Source organism: Rhinoderma darwinii, chromosome 6, assembly GCF_050947455.1.
Source record: "Rhinoderma darwinii isolate aRhiDar2 chromosome 6, aRhiDar2.hap1, whole genome shotgun sequence".
Taxonomy (NCBI): Eukaryota; Metazoa; Chordata; class Amphibia; order Anura; family Rhinodermatidae; genus Rhinoderma; species Rhinoderma darwinii.
The window spans coordinates 137,353,854-137,368,223 of NC_134692.1; the positions used below are offsets into that span (position 1 = coordinate 137,353,854).

At 43.1% G+C, this 14,370-nt stretch overlaps 1 protein-coding gene across 1 annotated transcript in view; it reads right to left on the reverse strand.

Moving 5' to 3' along the window:
* The window catches only part of LMF1 (lipase maturation factor 1), a 212,017-nt gene that overhangs the window by 108,444 nt on the left and 89,203 nt on the right, over nucleotides 1-14,370 (reverse strand). Inside the window, exon 5 of the mRNA XM_075830593.1 lies at nucleotides 10,139-10,204. Within this exon, the coding sequence (XP_075686708.1) occupies nucleotides 10,139-10,204 (66 nt within the window). The remainder of the gene's footprint in view (nucleotides 1-10,138; nucleotides 10,205-14,370) is intronic.

Genomic DNA, 14,370 nt, shown 5'->3' on the forward strand with positions numbered 1-14,370 from the left:
CCCAATCTGAGGGCCACGGGTGCTGAATGTAAATCAGTGAGCCCTTAGGGGCAATTGGCCCGAAAGCGTCACCTGACTAGCGCCATGTTCATGGATGAACTCCAGATTATCAAATATTCTGGATTATCGGACGGTCATAGCCTGGAGGAATACAATACAAAATCTGCCATTATGACTGGCTGGATTATCAGAATTTCTGGATTATTGGATAGCGGATTAAAGGAATTCCTAGAGTTTGTATCAGATACTCTTATACTAAGCAAGAGGGTCTGAGAAACGCCCTACTTCATGAGTGGGGCGACAATTGTACCGACAATCTCCTTCAAGGGCTCCTCTAGAATTAAAAGATGCCTTTATAGGAATTCGGCGCAAAACGTAACCGGTCATATAATATCCGCATGTTTTCACTGAATGGACGTGCATTAGTAGATACTCTATCCACATGGGCATTAGGATCACCCATAGGGGTTGTTACCCAACTTTCCATAGATCCTGAATGGATATGTTTTAGGGCCGGCATCCCCTATCCCTTCCGTGTTGGAGACATATTGAACCTTTGAAGCCGTCGGGGCTTTTGTCTTTTACTTATTGCATCAAAACAATAAAAAAAAAAAACCCACACGCAATAAAGGAAGTAAAAATAAGAGGACTATAACCCAACGCCCCACATGACCGGCCTAGTGTAGAGAAGTCAGCGCCTGTAGCAACCAATCAGATCCCTTGTTTCATAATCTGGCCTACTCTGGAAAATGAAAGCTGGAATCTGATTGGTTGCCGTGGACAACAGCTCCATTTTTGGTGTGCTTGCCTAAATTTGGGTTTGATATTCGGCCGTGACCCTCGCGGCGTGATAAGTTTCGTGACCGAACGCTCTGCACCTTGATAATAGCGTTCGGAGGAACTGTTTTGCATGTTTAGCTGTCCTGTGGGGTTTTTAATGTTTTTTTTTCTTTTTGGTTCACATATGCAAACTGACCTGATGGTGTAGATGCGAGTACGGGATTTGCATGATAACGATTTGCATTCCAGGACGCGGCTTAGTGTAACAAAGGAGCCGATTTGACTATCGTACTGTCACCTGGAAGTCACGGCTGTGGCCTGTAAAGGTGCTGGAGGGGAACGTGCAGATATCACAGTCCATACTGCAGATGTTACCCACAGAAAAGGTGAAAAAACGCACCGAATATCACATCCAAAAAGAAGAACTAAAGGGCCTCATTTATGAAAAATGGCTGACAGGAAACTGACCTGACTGGTCTTGTTGCATAGCAACCAATCACAGCACAGGTTTCATTTTACCAGACAAGTTTAAGAAATGAAAGCATAGCTCTGATTGGTTGCTATGAACAACAAGTCTAGTTTTCATCAATCTCCCCCTAAGGCTGGGTTCACACGAGCATGTTCGGTCCGTAATGGACGGAACGTATTTCGGCCGCAAGTCCCGGACCGAACACACTGCAGGGAGCCGGGCTCCTAGCATCATAGTTATGTACGACGCTAGGAGTCCCTGCCTCTCCGTGGAACTACTGTCCTGTACTGAAAACATGATTACAGTACGGGACAGTTGTCCTGCAGAGAGGCAGGGACTCCTAGCATCGTACATAACTATGATGCTAGGAGCCCCGGCTCGCTGCAGTGTGTTCGGTCCGGGACTTGCGGCCAAAATACGTTCCGTCCATTACGGACGTAATGACCTCGTGTGAATCCAGCCTAAGGCTCACTGCACACGATGCGTATTACGTGCGGTTTTGCTGCGCGTATTTACGTGCGGCAAATCCGCAGTGTAATACAGTACCAGCATAGACAACAAGATTCCAGGAAATCTCATCTACACGCAGCGGTATTTTTCGGGACGAAAATTGACCTGCGGTGTGCATTTTACAATCCGCAGCATGTCATGTTATCTTGCGTTTCCGCTTACGAATTGTATCTGCCTAGTGCTGAGTAAAATCACACCAGAACCCGCAACATAAAAACGTGCCGAAAAACGCAGCAAAATATTACCTGCGAATTTCCTGCGTATTGCTGCGGTTTTGGTGCGTATTTTCCGCAGCACAATAGGGCGAGTTCCCATGGGACGGATACGCTGCGTAAAAACCATGCAGCGTATCTCACCTGGAACCTGCGGTACATTCCGTCCGAAAACCGCACCACATTGTTGGGTTTGTACGGACTGAATTTCCGCTGTGGAAAGCAGCAATAAAAACTGCTCATACATAGGTTGTTGTTATGGCGACGCCTCCCTGGATGACGCTGCAGCCCATGTGACCGCTGCAGCCTGTGATTGGCTGCAGCTGTGACATGGGATGCAACATCATCCCAGGAGGCCGGACTGCTGGAAAGAGGAGGGCGTTCTGGGTAAGTATGATTTTTTTTCCCCCCGTAGTTGCGATTTTTGCGGCGTAATCGCTGCGAATATGCCGCAAAAGTCACAACACTTGGCTTTCTGTTGCGGATATTCCCCATTGAATTCAATGGGAAATTACCGCAACGGAACGTCAACAAAAACGCAGCATAAATTGACAGGCTCTGGAATTAAATTCCGCACCGCAATTTATTAACGTTTACGGTGCATTTTTTTCCGCCAAGTGGGCATGAGATTTTCTGAATCTCATCCACTTTGCTGCTACTGTAAATGCTGCGGAATTTCTGCACAGAATTCCGTTGCGGAAATTCCGCAGTGTTTACGCTTTGTGGCAACCCAGCCAAGGCTGAGCTCACAAAACAGACTTTTCCAGAGGAAAAATCCGACATGAACTTGACCGAGACTTTGCGGCAGAAATCCGAGGCTGTGCCTTAGTTTTGCAGTAAACCCAGGCGCGTTTCTGCACGCCGTTTAGCCATATTCAATGAAGATACGTTTTGTGTGGCCACCTGGCGCTGTTTTTGTGGCGGAACACGCAGCATAATCCGTGTCAAGAAGTGAGATTTCACTTTCTTTTTTTTCAGCGAGGTGGACTGTAATTCCTTTGAAGCCCATGGGAGGCTGTTTACAAAGATTTTTCATACAGATTTAGAGGCGGTAAAACGCGTCAGAATCAGCATGAAAATTCTGCCATGTGAACACGAATGTTGCCGAAGACCAGGCCGCAATGTAGGGTCCGTAATGCGTCTGTGTTGCTACCGCAACCGTTCCGTATGTACGAATATCACGGCCCTGTTGTTTCCGTGTATCATCCGTATTTCACGGTCCATACCCATAGGAAGGTCATGCTGTCGGAGTTCCCCATCGTTTCCTTACAACGTATCCGCAAAATGCGGACAGCAAACCGACGGCTTCTGTGTGCTGTGCATTATTTTTACGTCCCTTGCAGCCATTTAAGTCTATGGATCCGCAAAGATAACGAACAGCACACAGAAGCCATCCATCGGCTGTCACCATTTTGCCGATACGTTGCAAGAAAATGGACAGGAATAGGAAATGTTCTGTAATTCACGGAAAGGAAAAACGGATCCGCAAAAAACACTGATGTGTGCATGGCCCCATAGAATTGAATGGATCAGTGTGCGAATAGCACACTGTAGAAAAACACGGTCGTGTGCCTGAGGCCTAAGGGTCTATTCACACAGTGCGGTCAAATTGTGTTTTTGCCGCAATGTTCACGAACTCTTGCCAAAACGCAGCAATATTGCCGCAATTTTAACGAACCGCGTGAATAGACCCTAACAACACGCGTTTCATACTGGGGTTGTGCTGTGTCCTGCAGAGCCAAATGTGACAGATCAAAACACCTCATCCCTGTGCAGAGATACCGCTGAAAGGTTACAGGCTTGACGTCTGCAGTTCCTCTTCTATAGTGTCCCCATGACAACACTTCCTCTTCCGTGCCTATTGCAGTTCAGTGTAGGGTCAAGTCACCATCCACAGCAATGTTCGCATTCTAGCTACTAATGCTTTTGATGGGGATGGTGACTTGGAGCCAAGCAATGTCCCTATGATCCAATCAGTTATCCAGGCTTCATGGTTGCAGCGCCTCTGCTCCAGTGTCCCCATGACAACTCTTCCTGTTGCATGCTTAGTGTAGGATCATTACGTTACCATTCACATATAACTACTGCTACTGATGTGAATGGCGGATCCACACAATTTCTCCAGGACATTACTGAGGAGCACAGGGCAGGAAGAGTTGTCATGTGTTGTCCGTAATTGTGGCCCGCAATTACGGACGAATTCCATGGTCGTGTGCACGGGGCCTCATGGTGGAGGAGTCACAGACTCCAAGTGGCAGACCTTGTTTTGAAGTAAACATACCCTTTAAGTAATGGGACACCGGTGACAACTCCAGACATATCACACATGACACAGATGCGCCTGCAGCGAGGAGGGCGGGGGGGGTTGTGGAGTCGCACATGTGACACCATGACGGGAAAAAATTGTTACTATTAAAACACAAATTCCCCCGGCTAATAATAAACGTTTCTATTTATTTCCTCCTTTTAATTTCTTAATTTTGGGGAATTCTGCTTATCCAGCCATGACAACCAATGAACAACACTGTGAATTCTAGTAAAGACAAAAGCGAGAAAAGATTGAGAGTTTCAGATTTCTTGAAGACAATTTTAAAGGGAACGGCGTAGAATAGGCCGCCGTATTGTTTCGACAAAGATGGAGTTCTCCGTTCACTAGTTCCATAGCTTTCCGCCTGGGCTAGACCACTACTAATGGCGTGACTCATGCGACTTTGAAGCTTCAAACCCCTCCATAGGGATCCATGGGCTGCATGGAAGTTGCGTGACTGTTGCGCCACTTTCCACTCACTTCTACAGCGCAATAGTTGTACCATGCAATTCAAGTCACGGGACCCGCCTCTGAGCCGTCATCGTCTAGCCCTTAAAATCCACCACTTTATATAAAGGTTTACCTTGGAATGATGCAAAAGCTGTAGGATCCACCAGGGCGGCGATATAATCTCCGGATCTTTTTGTATATTATAAAGGCTCTCTATACAGCGACATTGTCTATACTGAGCAGGCGCAGATATCTAAGCTCCTTACTGAAATGACGACCATTCGGCTTTTTCTATGGGAACCTTCTCTCCTCAGTCTTTGCCCCTGAGCAGTAAAACTTTTGTTTTTTATAGTTGCACAGCATTTTATGAAATTCCTGTCCCTTCAGATAACGGTTTGGTGGGGTGAAGTATTATCAGCATCGATGGTCTGAGCTGGTGCAGACATATTTTAGGTGGATGGTGCCATTCCTAAATAAATCCCTGCTATGGCTCATAATGGGAAGCCCCTCTGATCACTGCTGATGGGGGTCCTGATCATTATGATCGCTACAATCACAGTCAGAGCAAACCAAGAATTACAATTGAGTCTATGCACTACAGATAATAATAGGATTGTCTTTAGACCCCCCCCCCCTCCCCCCCATATACAATATGAGATTACATGATATCAGGCACCCTACTGGTTATAATAAATTGGCACATCACTCAGTATTGCTGCTCTGCATTGTGTAGGACGCCCCTATCTATCTATCTATCTATCTATCTATCTATCTATCTATCTATCTATCTATCTATCTATCTTATATCTATCTTATATCTATCTATCTTATATCTATCTATCTATCTATCTATCTATCTATCTATCTATCTCATATCTATCTATCTATCTATCTATCTATCTATCTATCTATCTATCTATCTATCTATCTATCTATCTATCTATCTCATATCTATCTATCTATCTATCTATCTATCTATCTATCTCATATCTATCTATCTATCTATCTATCTATCTATCTATCTATCTATCTATCTATCTATCTATCTATCTATCTATCTCCTATCTATCTATCTATCTATCTATCTATCTATCTATCTATCTATCTATCTATCTATCTATCTATCTTATATCTATCTATCTCATATCTATCTATCTATCTATCTATCTATCTATCTATCTATCTATCTATCTATCTATCTATCTATCTATCTATCTATCTATCTCATATCTATCTATCTCCTATCTATCTATCTATCTATCTATCTATCTATCTATCTATCTCATATCTATCTATCTATCTATCTATCTATCTATCTATCTATCTATCTATCTATCTCATATCTATCTATCTATCTATCTATCTATCTATCTATCTATCTATCTATCTATCTATCTATCTATCTCATATCTATCTATCTATCTATCTATCTATCTATCTATCTATCTCATATCTATCTATCTATCTATCTATCTATCTATCTATCTATCTTATATCTATCTATCTATCTATCTATCTATCTATCTATCTATCTATCTATCTCATATCTATCTATCTCATATCTATCTATCTATCTATCTATCTATCTATCTATCTATCTATCTATCTATCTATCTATCTATCTATCTATCTATCTATCTCATATCTATCTATCTATCTATCTATCTATCTATCTATCTATCTATCTATCTCATATCTATCTATCTCATATCTATCTATCTATCTATCTATCTATCTATCTATCTCATATCCATCTATCTATCTATCTATCTATCTATCTATCTATCTATCTATCTATCTATCTATCTATCTATCTATCTATCTCATATCTATCTATCTATCTATCTATCTATCTATCTATCTATCTATCTATCTATCTATCTATCTATCTATCTATCTATCTATCTATCTATCTATCTATCTATCTATCTATCTATCTCATATCCATCTATCTATCTCATATCCATCTATCTATCTATCTATCTATCTATCTATCTATCTATCTATCTATCTATCTATCTATCTATCCAGAAATGTGGGGAGCACACCGAATAATTACTGGATACTGTATACATTATTTAGTAGAGCGCCCTGCAGAGGCCAAGTTACAATATAATCAAGTAACCGGAGCAATACGGCTGTACCCTGAGGTCTTGCTTAACCATCGTCCCGATTATACATGAAAAGTCCTGTAATGTTATTAACTCCTGCGTCTCAATTACTTGTCAGGTTGTAAGAGAGTCCAATGTAACCTCTCCACAAGATGAACCCCCTGCGGAGACACCAAGAACTCAAGACAGCCTGAGGATGAAACGTTGGGTCCAAAGAACAAGATAAGTCAAGGCAGGTGATAAACTCCATACAAGGCAATGAATGCATAAAGATATAGCAGAGTTGAGTTTGTCATGAAAGTCTTTATTTTGCATACTGTGGTAAAACTCTTTTAAATAAATGTTACCTGTAGTCCTATGTAAAACCCAACACTACGAGTTGCATCAAATGACAAACTCAGCTCAGCTACACTTGTACATGAGAAGTTGTGCCAAATAGCAAATTCCAATCAGAAGGGTCTGGAATCTATTGTTTTTGTAGCATAGAGATAATGACAATCATTTATGGTAGGATCATTAATGGTTATCGTTATGTCAATGGCTGCCTCTAACATCCGCACTGAGAGAACACAAGAAAACACGGAGTATATATGCAAATTAGGGTAACCTAACTCTTATTTGCATTAAGCTTGCTTAGAGGCGCGGTGTCTCCTCTTTACAGAATAAATAGTATGGACCGAGCATGAGAAAACAACGACTTTACCACACGTACGTACTGCAACAGGTCCATCACCCCCGCCGTGCAGTCATATGACTCTTAAAGGGTATATCCACCTCCGAACACCATTTTACAGTTTATATATAAATATAATCGACATAATAAGATGAATCACTGTGTACATACATTACTATCCTGAGTTACATCCTGTATTATACTCCAGAGCTGCACTCACTATTCTGCTGGTGGAGTCACTGTGTACATACATTACTATCCTGAGTTACATCCTGTATTATACTCCAGAGCTGCACTCACTATTCTGCTGGTGGAGTCACTGTGTACATACATTACATTACTATCCTGTACTGATCCTGAGTTACATCCTGTATTATACTCCAGAGCTGCACTCACTATTCTGCTGGTGGAGTCACTGTGTACATACATTACATTACTTATCCTGTACTGATCCTGAGTTATATCCTGTATTATACTCCAGAGCTGCACTCACTATTCTGCTGGTGGAGTCACTGTGTACATACATTACATTACTTATTCTGTACTGATCCTGAGTTACATCCTGTATTATACTCCAGAGCTGCACTCACTATTCTGCTGGTGGAGTCACTGTGTACATACATTACATTACTTATCCTGTACTGATCCTGAGTTACATCCTGTATTATACTCCAGAGCTGCACTCACTATTCTGCTGGTGGAGTCACTGTGTACATATATTACATTACTTATCCTGTACTGATCCTGAGTTACATACTGCATTATACTCCAGAGCTGCACTGACTATTCTGCTGGTGGAGTCACTGTGTACATACATTACATTACTTATCCTGTACTGATCCTGAGTTACATACTGTATTATACTCCAGAACTGCACTCACTATTCTGCTGGTGGAGTCACTGTGTACATACATTACATTACTTATCCTGTACTGATCCTGAGTTACATCCTGTATTATACTCCAGAGCTGCACTCACTATTCTGCTGGTGGAGTCACTGTGTACATACATGACATTACTTATCCTGTACTGATCCTGAGTTACATCCTGTATTATACTCCAGAGCTGCACTCACTATTCTGCTGGTGGAGTCACTGTGTACATACATTACATTACTATCCTGTACTGATCCTGAGTTACATCCTGTATTATACTCCAGAGCTGCACTCACTATTCTGCTGGTGGAGTCACTGTGTACATACATTACATTACTTATCCTGTACTGATCCTGAGTTATATCCTGTATTATACTCCAGAGCTGCACTCACTATTCTGCTGGTGGAGTCACTGTGTACATACATTACATTACTTATTCTGTACTGATCCTGAGTTACATCCTGTATTATACTCCAGAGCTGCACTCACTATTCTGCTGGTGGAGTCACTGTGTACATACATTATATTACTTATCCTGTACTGATCCTGAGTTATATCCTGTATTATACACCAGAGCTGCGCTCACTATTCTGCTGGTGGAGTCACTGTGTACACACATTACATTACTTATCCTGTACTGATCCTGATTTACATCCCGTATTATACTCCAGAGCTGTACTCACTATTCTGCTGGTGGAGTCACTGTGTACATACATTACATTACTTATCCTGTACTGATCCTGAGTTACATCCAGTATTATACTCCAGAGCTGCACTCACTATTTGTCTTTTTGTTGTTGTAAACAATCAACATCTTAGTCAGCAGACACTAACCTATATCTCCCATATTGCAGTAAGGGGTGATTCGTGTTTCCTACGTCAGATTACTGTACAGTGGTGGTGCAAAAACAGCCCTTTCCAAAATGCAAATCACCAAATAAGCTCTGTGAAGACACTGAACAAGCAGGGAATGCTGGAAGAGTTCAGCTCAAAATCTGAAGAATTGTGAGTGCAACTCTTGCTATTGCTTTACCTGTATGTCTTCACTGTAGTTCTGACAATCTATTCATGAACCAGGAGGCTCAGGATGAACAGTGTTAAAGGTCCCTCAATGTTTTAGTGAAACATATGAGTATCATCAGTAAGCACAAGCTATGGGGCCCGTGGAATAACTCAGGTTTTTTTTTTTTGTGAAAGCCGGAGTTGTGCTCTCTATCCGCCAAAGTGCAAAAAAAAGTGCACAAAGAATGTGGTCTATTACAGCCCCTCTCCTAAAGGAGAGCATAACCATTCCCTGACCCTCCGAACCGTGAGGCCCAAAGGATCGATGGTCCCCCCTCGCCAAAGATCAAGGAGACCCAACATCACTCCAAGCTTCTACCAGGGCTGTCACCCCAGTGTCCACCTAGGAGCCTGCATCAGGGAGGCCGGGGGTCGCAGGGGAAGTAGGAACTATTATGGCCACACGTCTTCCCCCTAGACCTCGGGATGGTCCCAAAAAGGTGCCGCACCCCAGAAATCCAATCCGACAAATACACAGTGAAAAACAATATTAAATAAGTGAATGTGCGCTATGATCCAGCCCGGACATCCGCCAGATATAAAACTAGCTCCGAGGTTTCATTATTAACAATTTATTACAGCCACATCTAAAGATCGACTACTCGGCATAAAACGGAAATGTGCCCCTTACAGAACGAGTCCCTTCACTAAATGTCATTTCTGCCTAGTACGGGGGGCTGCACGTACCTCATAGTGATAGTTCATGCAGGTCAGATCTCTCCAGCACTTGTCTCCTCGGATTTTAATAAGACCCTGAAATAAGAAAGAAAAAGATACGATGTAACGATTGTAACACGATCACGCCGACCATACACCTAAGACCAACGCAGTTACCCTCTCCGAACCCTAATCCACCCCTAATATACACATCCAGCCCAGCCGAATATGCAGCTTCATGTAAATAAAGCTTAACTATTGCATAATTAAAAGTTCTGCAACTTTCCCATATATTTTGTGTTTCAATTTCTCGCCACTGTTAAGATCTCTGCTTGCTGTAAGTGAATGAGAACATTCTTGTTCACATTCACATTACCGACCTTATTTTTTTTTATCGCAGCTAAGAGTTTGCTACAACTGTATCCAGTCTAGACAATCCCCTGTGAGGTGGACTCCCTGCTGATACATTTTACCTGCACCGATACATTGTAACAAACTATCAGGATTGGGTGAGATTTTTGTCAAAGCTGCACAGCTCATGTCTCTAATTCGTGCCACAGAACCGATACCGGAGACCCCCAAAAATGTCAGGAAATCTATTTTAAAGTTAGCAGGATTCTCTGACATCAGCTGCGTCATCCACGGTCATTCCCGATATTTCCATATTACTGGGTTCATACACAAGCAATATGGCCGCTTCTACAGCTCTTACAAGGGTTTATAACCCATCTTTTCCAGTGTCCTGAATGGCAAATCTGCCTAGATACGCGGCACAACTAGAGCAGGGGGCGGATGACCATTCAGAAGTATGAGAAAGCTGAGTGACATTGCCTGTAGGATGACTAAAGGACTAATACTATTGATACAATTAGTAACCGTATATAGCATTAGGGAGATTAGAGAGAGTCTCCACTTATGGCTATTTATATAAGATCCTATAGATTGCCGTTCTGTGGTAGATGCAGGGATGACAGAAGCTCGGTCTGTGTTCACACTACTGTCCGTCCCGGCAGATTTGACAGAAAGAAAAGTGCTGCATTTGGTGCTATTCTTCCTGTCAATATGATGGAAGCCATGACGGAGCCCAATGGACCCCATTTAAGGCCCTGTTCACATCAGCGTTGTGTTTCCGTTTAGGGGTTCCATCGGAGCTTTCCGTCGGGGGAGCCCCTCAACGGAAAGGCAAACGGAAACCATAGCTTTTGTTTGCATCACCATTGATTTCAATGGTGCCGGATACTTTGCTAATGGTTTCCATTTGTCACTGTTGTTTTGTTTTTTTACGGAATCAATAGCACAGTCGACTGCGCTATTCATTCCGTCCAAAAAACTGGACCCTTTCTCAACGGTGACAAACGGAAACCATTAGCAAACTATCAGTCCCAATTGAAGTCAATGGTGATGCAAACAAAAGCGACGGTTTCCATTTGCCTTTCCGTTGAGGGGTTCCCCCGACGGAAAGCTCCGACGGAACCCCTCAACGGAACCATAATGCTGATGTGAACAGGCCCTAAGCCCTCATGCACACTTCCGTTGGCCGTCGTACAGCCGCTAACGACGGCTGCGTGAAACGGGCCGCACGTGGATGGTTTCCGTGTGCAGTCCGTTGTTTCAACGGACCAAATGAATGAAATGGCCGAGACTGTTGGAGTAGGACCTGTCCTATTTTTGTCGGAACGGCCACACGGCCCCATAGAAATGAATGTGTCAGTGTCCTATCCGTTAAAAAAACGGATAGCACACTGAAGAAAATAACTGAAGTGGGCATGAGGCCTAAGTCAATGGGGCCCATGTGGCATCCGAAACGACGGATCCGGCTATGGTAATAATTGGAAACCACGACACAAGTGAAGACAGAGCCGAATAAATTCCTTTCCATATGGGGTTAATGATGAAGACCTGAGGGGGAGCATAGAAGACACCTGGGCCAGCAGCAGAGGGGACATCTGCAGGCCACGCTCCCTGCCCGGGGCTAAGCCACTGTCTCCTGCCGGCTTTGATCTCGGCTTAAAACGTTTCGCTGATTAGGATCTCAAACTTTCTGCTGAAGGAAGAGCTCGGATGGTCAAAAGGCGGCATCCAGGGGCAGCCACATGTGGGCAGACACAATGCATGTCTTCACCTCTTCATCTGACCGGCCTCCTCCTGCGTCAGCGGTTCCACGGACGAGCAGCAATCATTCTGTGCACATGTTAATAATGAGACATCTCCTGCTCATCACCGGGTGTCATCCCTCAGACAATGACCCTCTGTGTCCCCTGCCATTGTGCCGGACTATTATACCCACAGGTGGTTACAAAGGGAATCTCCACCTTTTAACACCTTGTCCTATTTAAATCTAAAATTCTGCGTTGATTCATTTCTTAATATAATTTTATAAAGGTCGGAGCTCCGTTTTCCTTATACAGAGCTCCAAATTCCCTTCATAGACATAGAGTCAAATGATACAATTCTGTCTTCCTGCAGCCACCACTAGGGGGAGCTTACTGCATACTGAGTTGTTATTATTGAGTTCAATGTATAATCAGTATGCAGTAAGCTCCCCCTAGTGGCGGCTACAGGTAACCAGAATTTTAGACTACATGGACAGATAGTTACCATGAGAGAATCATTCTGATCATACATGACATAAAAATCTGAAAAATTAAATTCATGATTTAAGATGGATACAATTCTTAGTTGCCATTACGACAAAGTTATGATATTGACTCCAGACTAACTGCATTGTCTATGGGAGTTTTGAGGTAGTCTGAAATGACAGACTCAGACTGCTGCTCTGTCTTTCCCAATACTTTACACTACAGCTTTGCTTTTTCAGATTGAAAAAGGCCACAATGGAATTCAGTGTCATGAGAGCCGATTTCCATTACATCAAAGACAGAATCAGGAAAGCGCTGCACATATACTAAGAGAAATTAACCCTATACGGAGCATGAAGATCTGCTTTATAATTTGGGAAGCACTGCAGGAAAGTGGAAGGAATGGCCGACATTGACAGGTCGGGTCCTTCAGAGTAAGAGCATCCTTTTTTTTTAACAGTCTTCTGCTTTGACTTATATGGGGGGGGGGGGGGTCCTGAGTGAGCGAGGCCACTATGCCCATGATTCCCTATAGAATTGAGACAGATCTTCACACAGGACTGTTTGGTCCTTCTAGGACTCATCAGTGTTGAATTAAAATCTAGGGATTCAGTCCCAGTCTGCGGTGTAGTTGCATGTTCTGTACGCCTGTGAGCCGTTGATGTGTCCAATCCGCCCCAGTAATTACAGATGCTGGTGACAGACTCCGTCCAGTGAATCGTGTTATGGCAGTAAATCAAGAACCATGGCTGTATTGTCATTGGCAGCGATCTTCCTCCAGTATACACGGCCCGGGCGCAGACGTTGCCAGTTTCCTTCAACTTTTCTTCATTCTGATATAATCTGATGCTAAGGCGGGAGCACAGAACTAATTATAAGGCAACAAATAGGGATAGAAAATAATAGTTGGACGTCCGAATCCTGCAGTAAACTTTTTATGTTCGAGCTTTTCTTGCAAAATTAGCAATCATGATGGGGGAGGGGCACCATGAGGGTCATCCTGTGCCCCCCTTCAGAATGGGGGAGATTTATCACAACTGGTGCAAGGAAATAGTTGAGCAGTTCTCCATAGCAACCAATCAGATTGCTTCTTTAATTTGAAGGGTAAATCCACAAGTAACGGATTTGCTGCAGAAATTTTCCACGGATAATCCGCCCCTAATCGTGTGGATTTGCGGCAAATTTTTCTGCGGATTTCCTAAGACGAAAAAAAAAAAGAAGTAGTAAAAAAAAGTCATTCATTTAAAATCCGTACCTGCGAATTTTGCTGTGGCTCCGCGGGTTATCGGCAGCAAATTCCGCAACAGAAGGATTTGATTGTGGATTTAAAACGTAAATTAAAAGGCGAAAATTCGCAATAAATCCGTGCTCATTGCGCAAACAAAAATTGACATGCTGCGGAACGTAAAAACTCTGCACTTCAGATCTATTTGGGAAACGTGGATGACATTTGACCTGCTACTGTATCCCACTGTGGATTTTCAAGACGCAAATCTGGCCAGAAATTCTGCAGCATTTCCGTCCCTCTGAATAATGATCGCTGGGATCTGATTGGTTGACTTTTCCAATTTTCCTTTGCGCCGACATTGATAAATTTGCCCCAAACTTGCAGGCAGCCATCTTTGATTCTTTTGCAGACTAATGGTGGGACGGTCCTATAAATTGGATTATAAAAGGGATAGG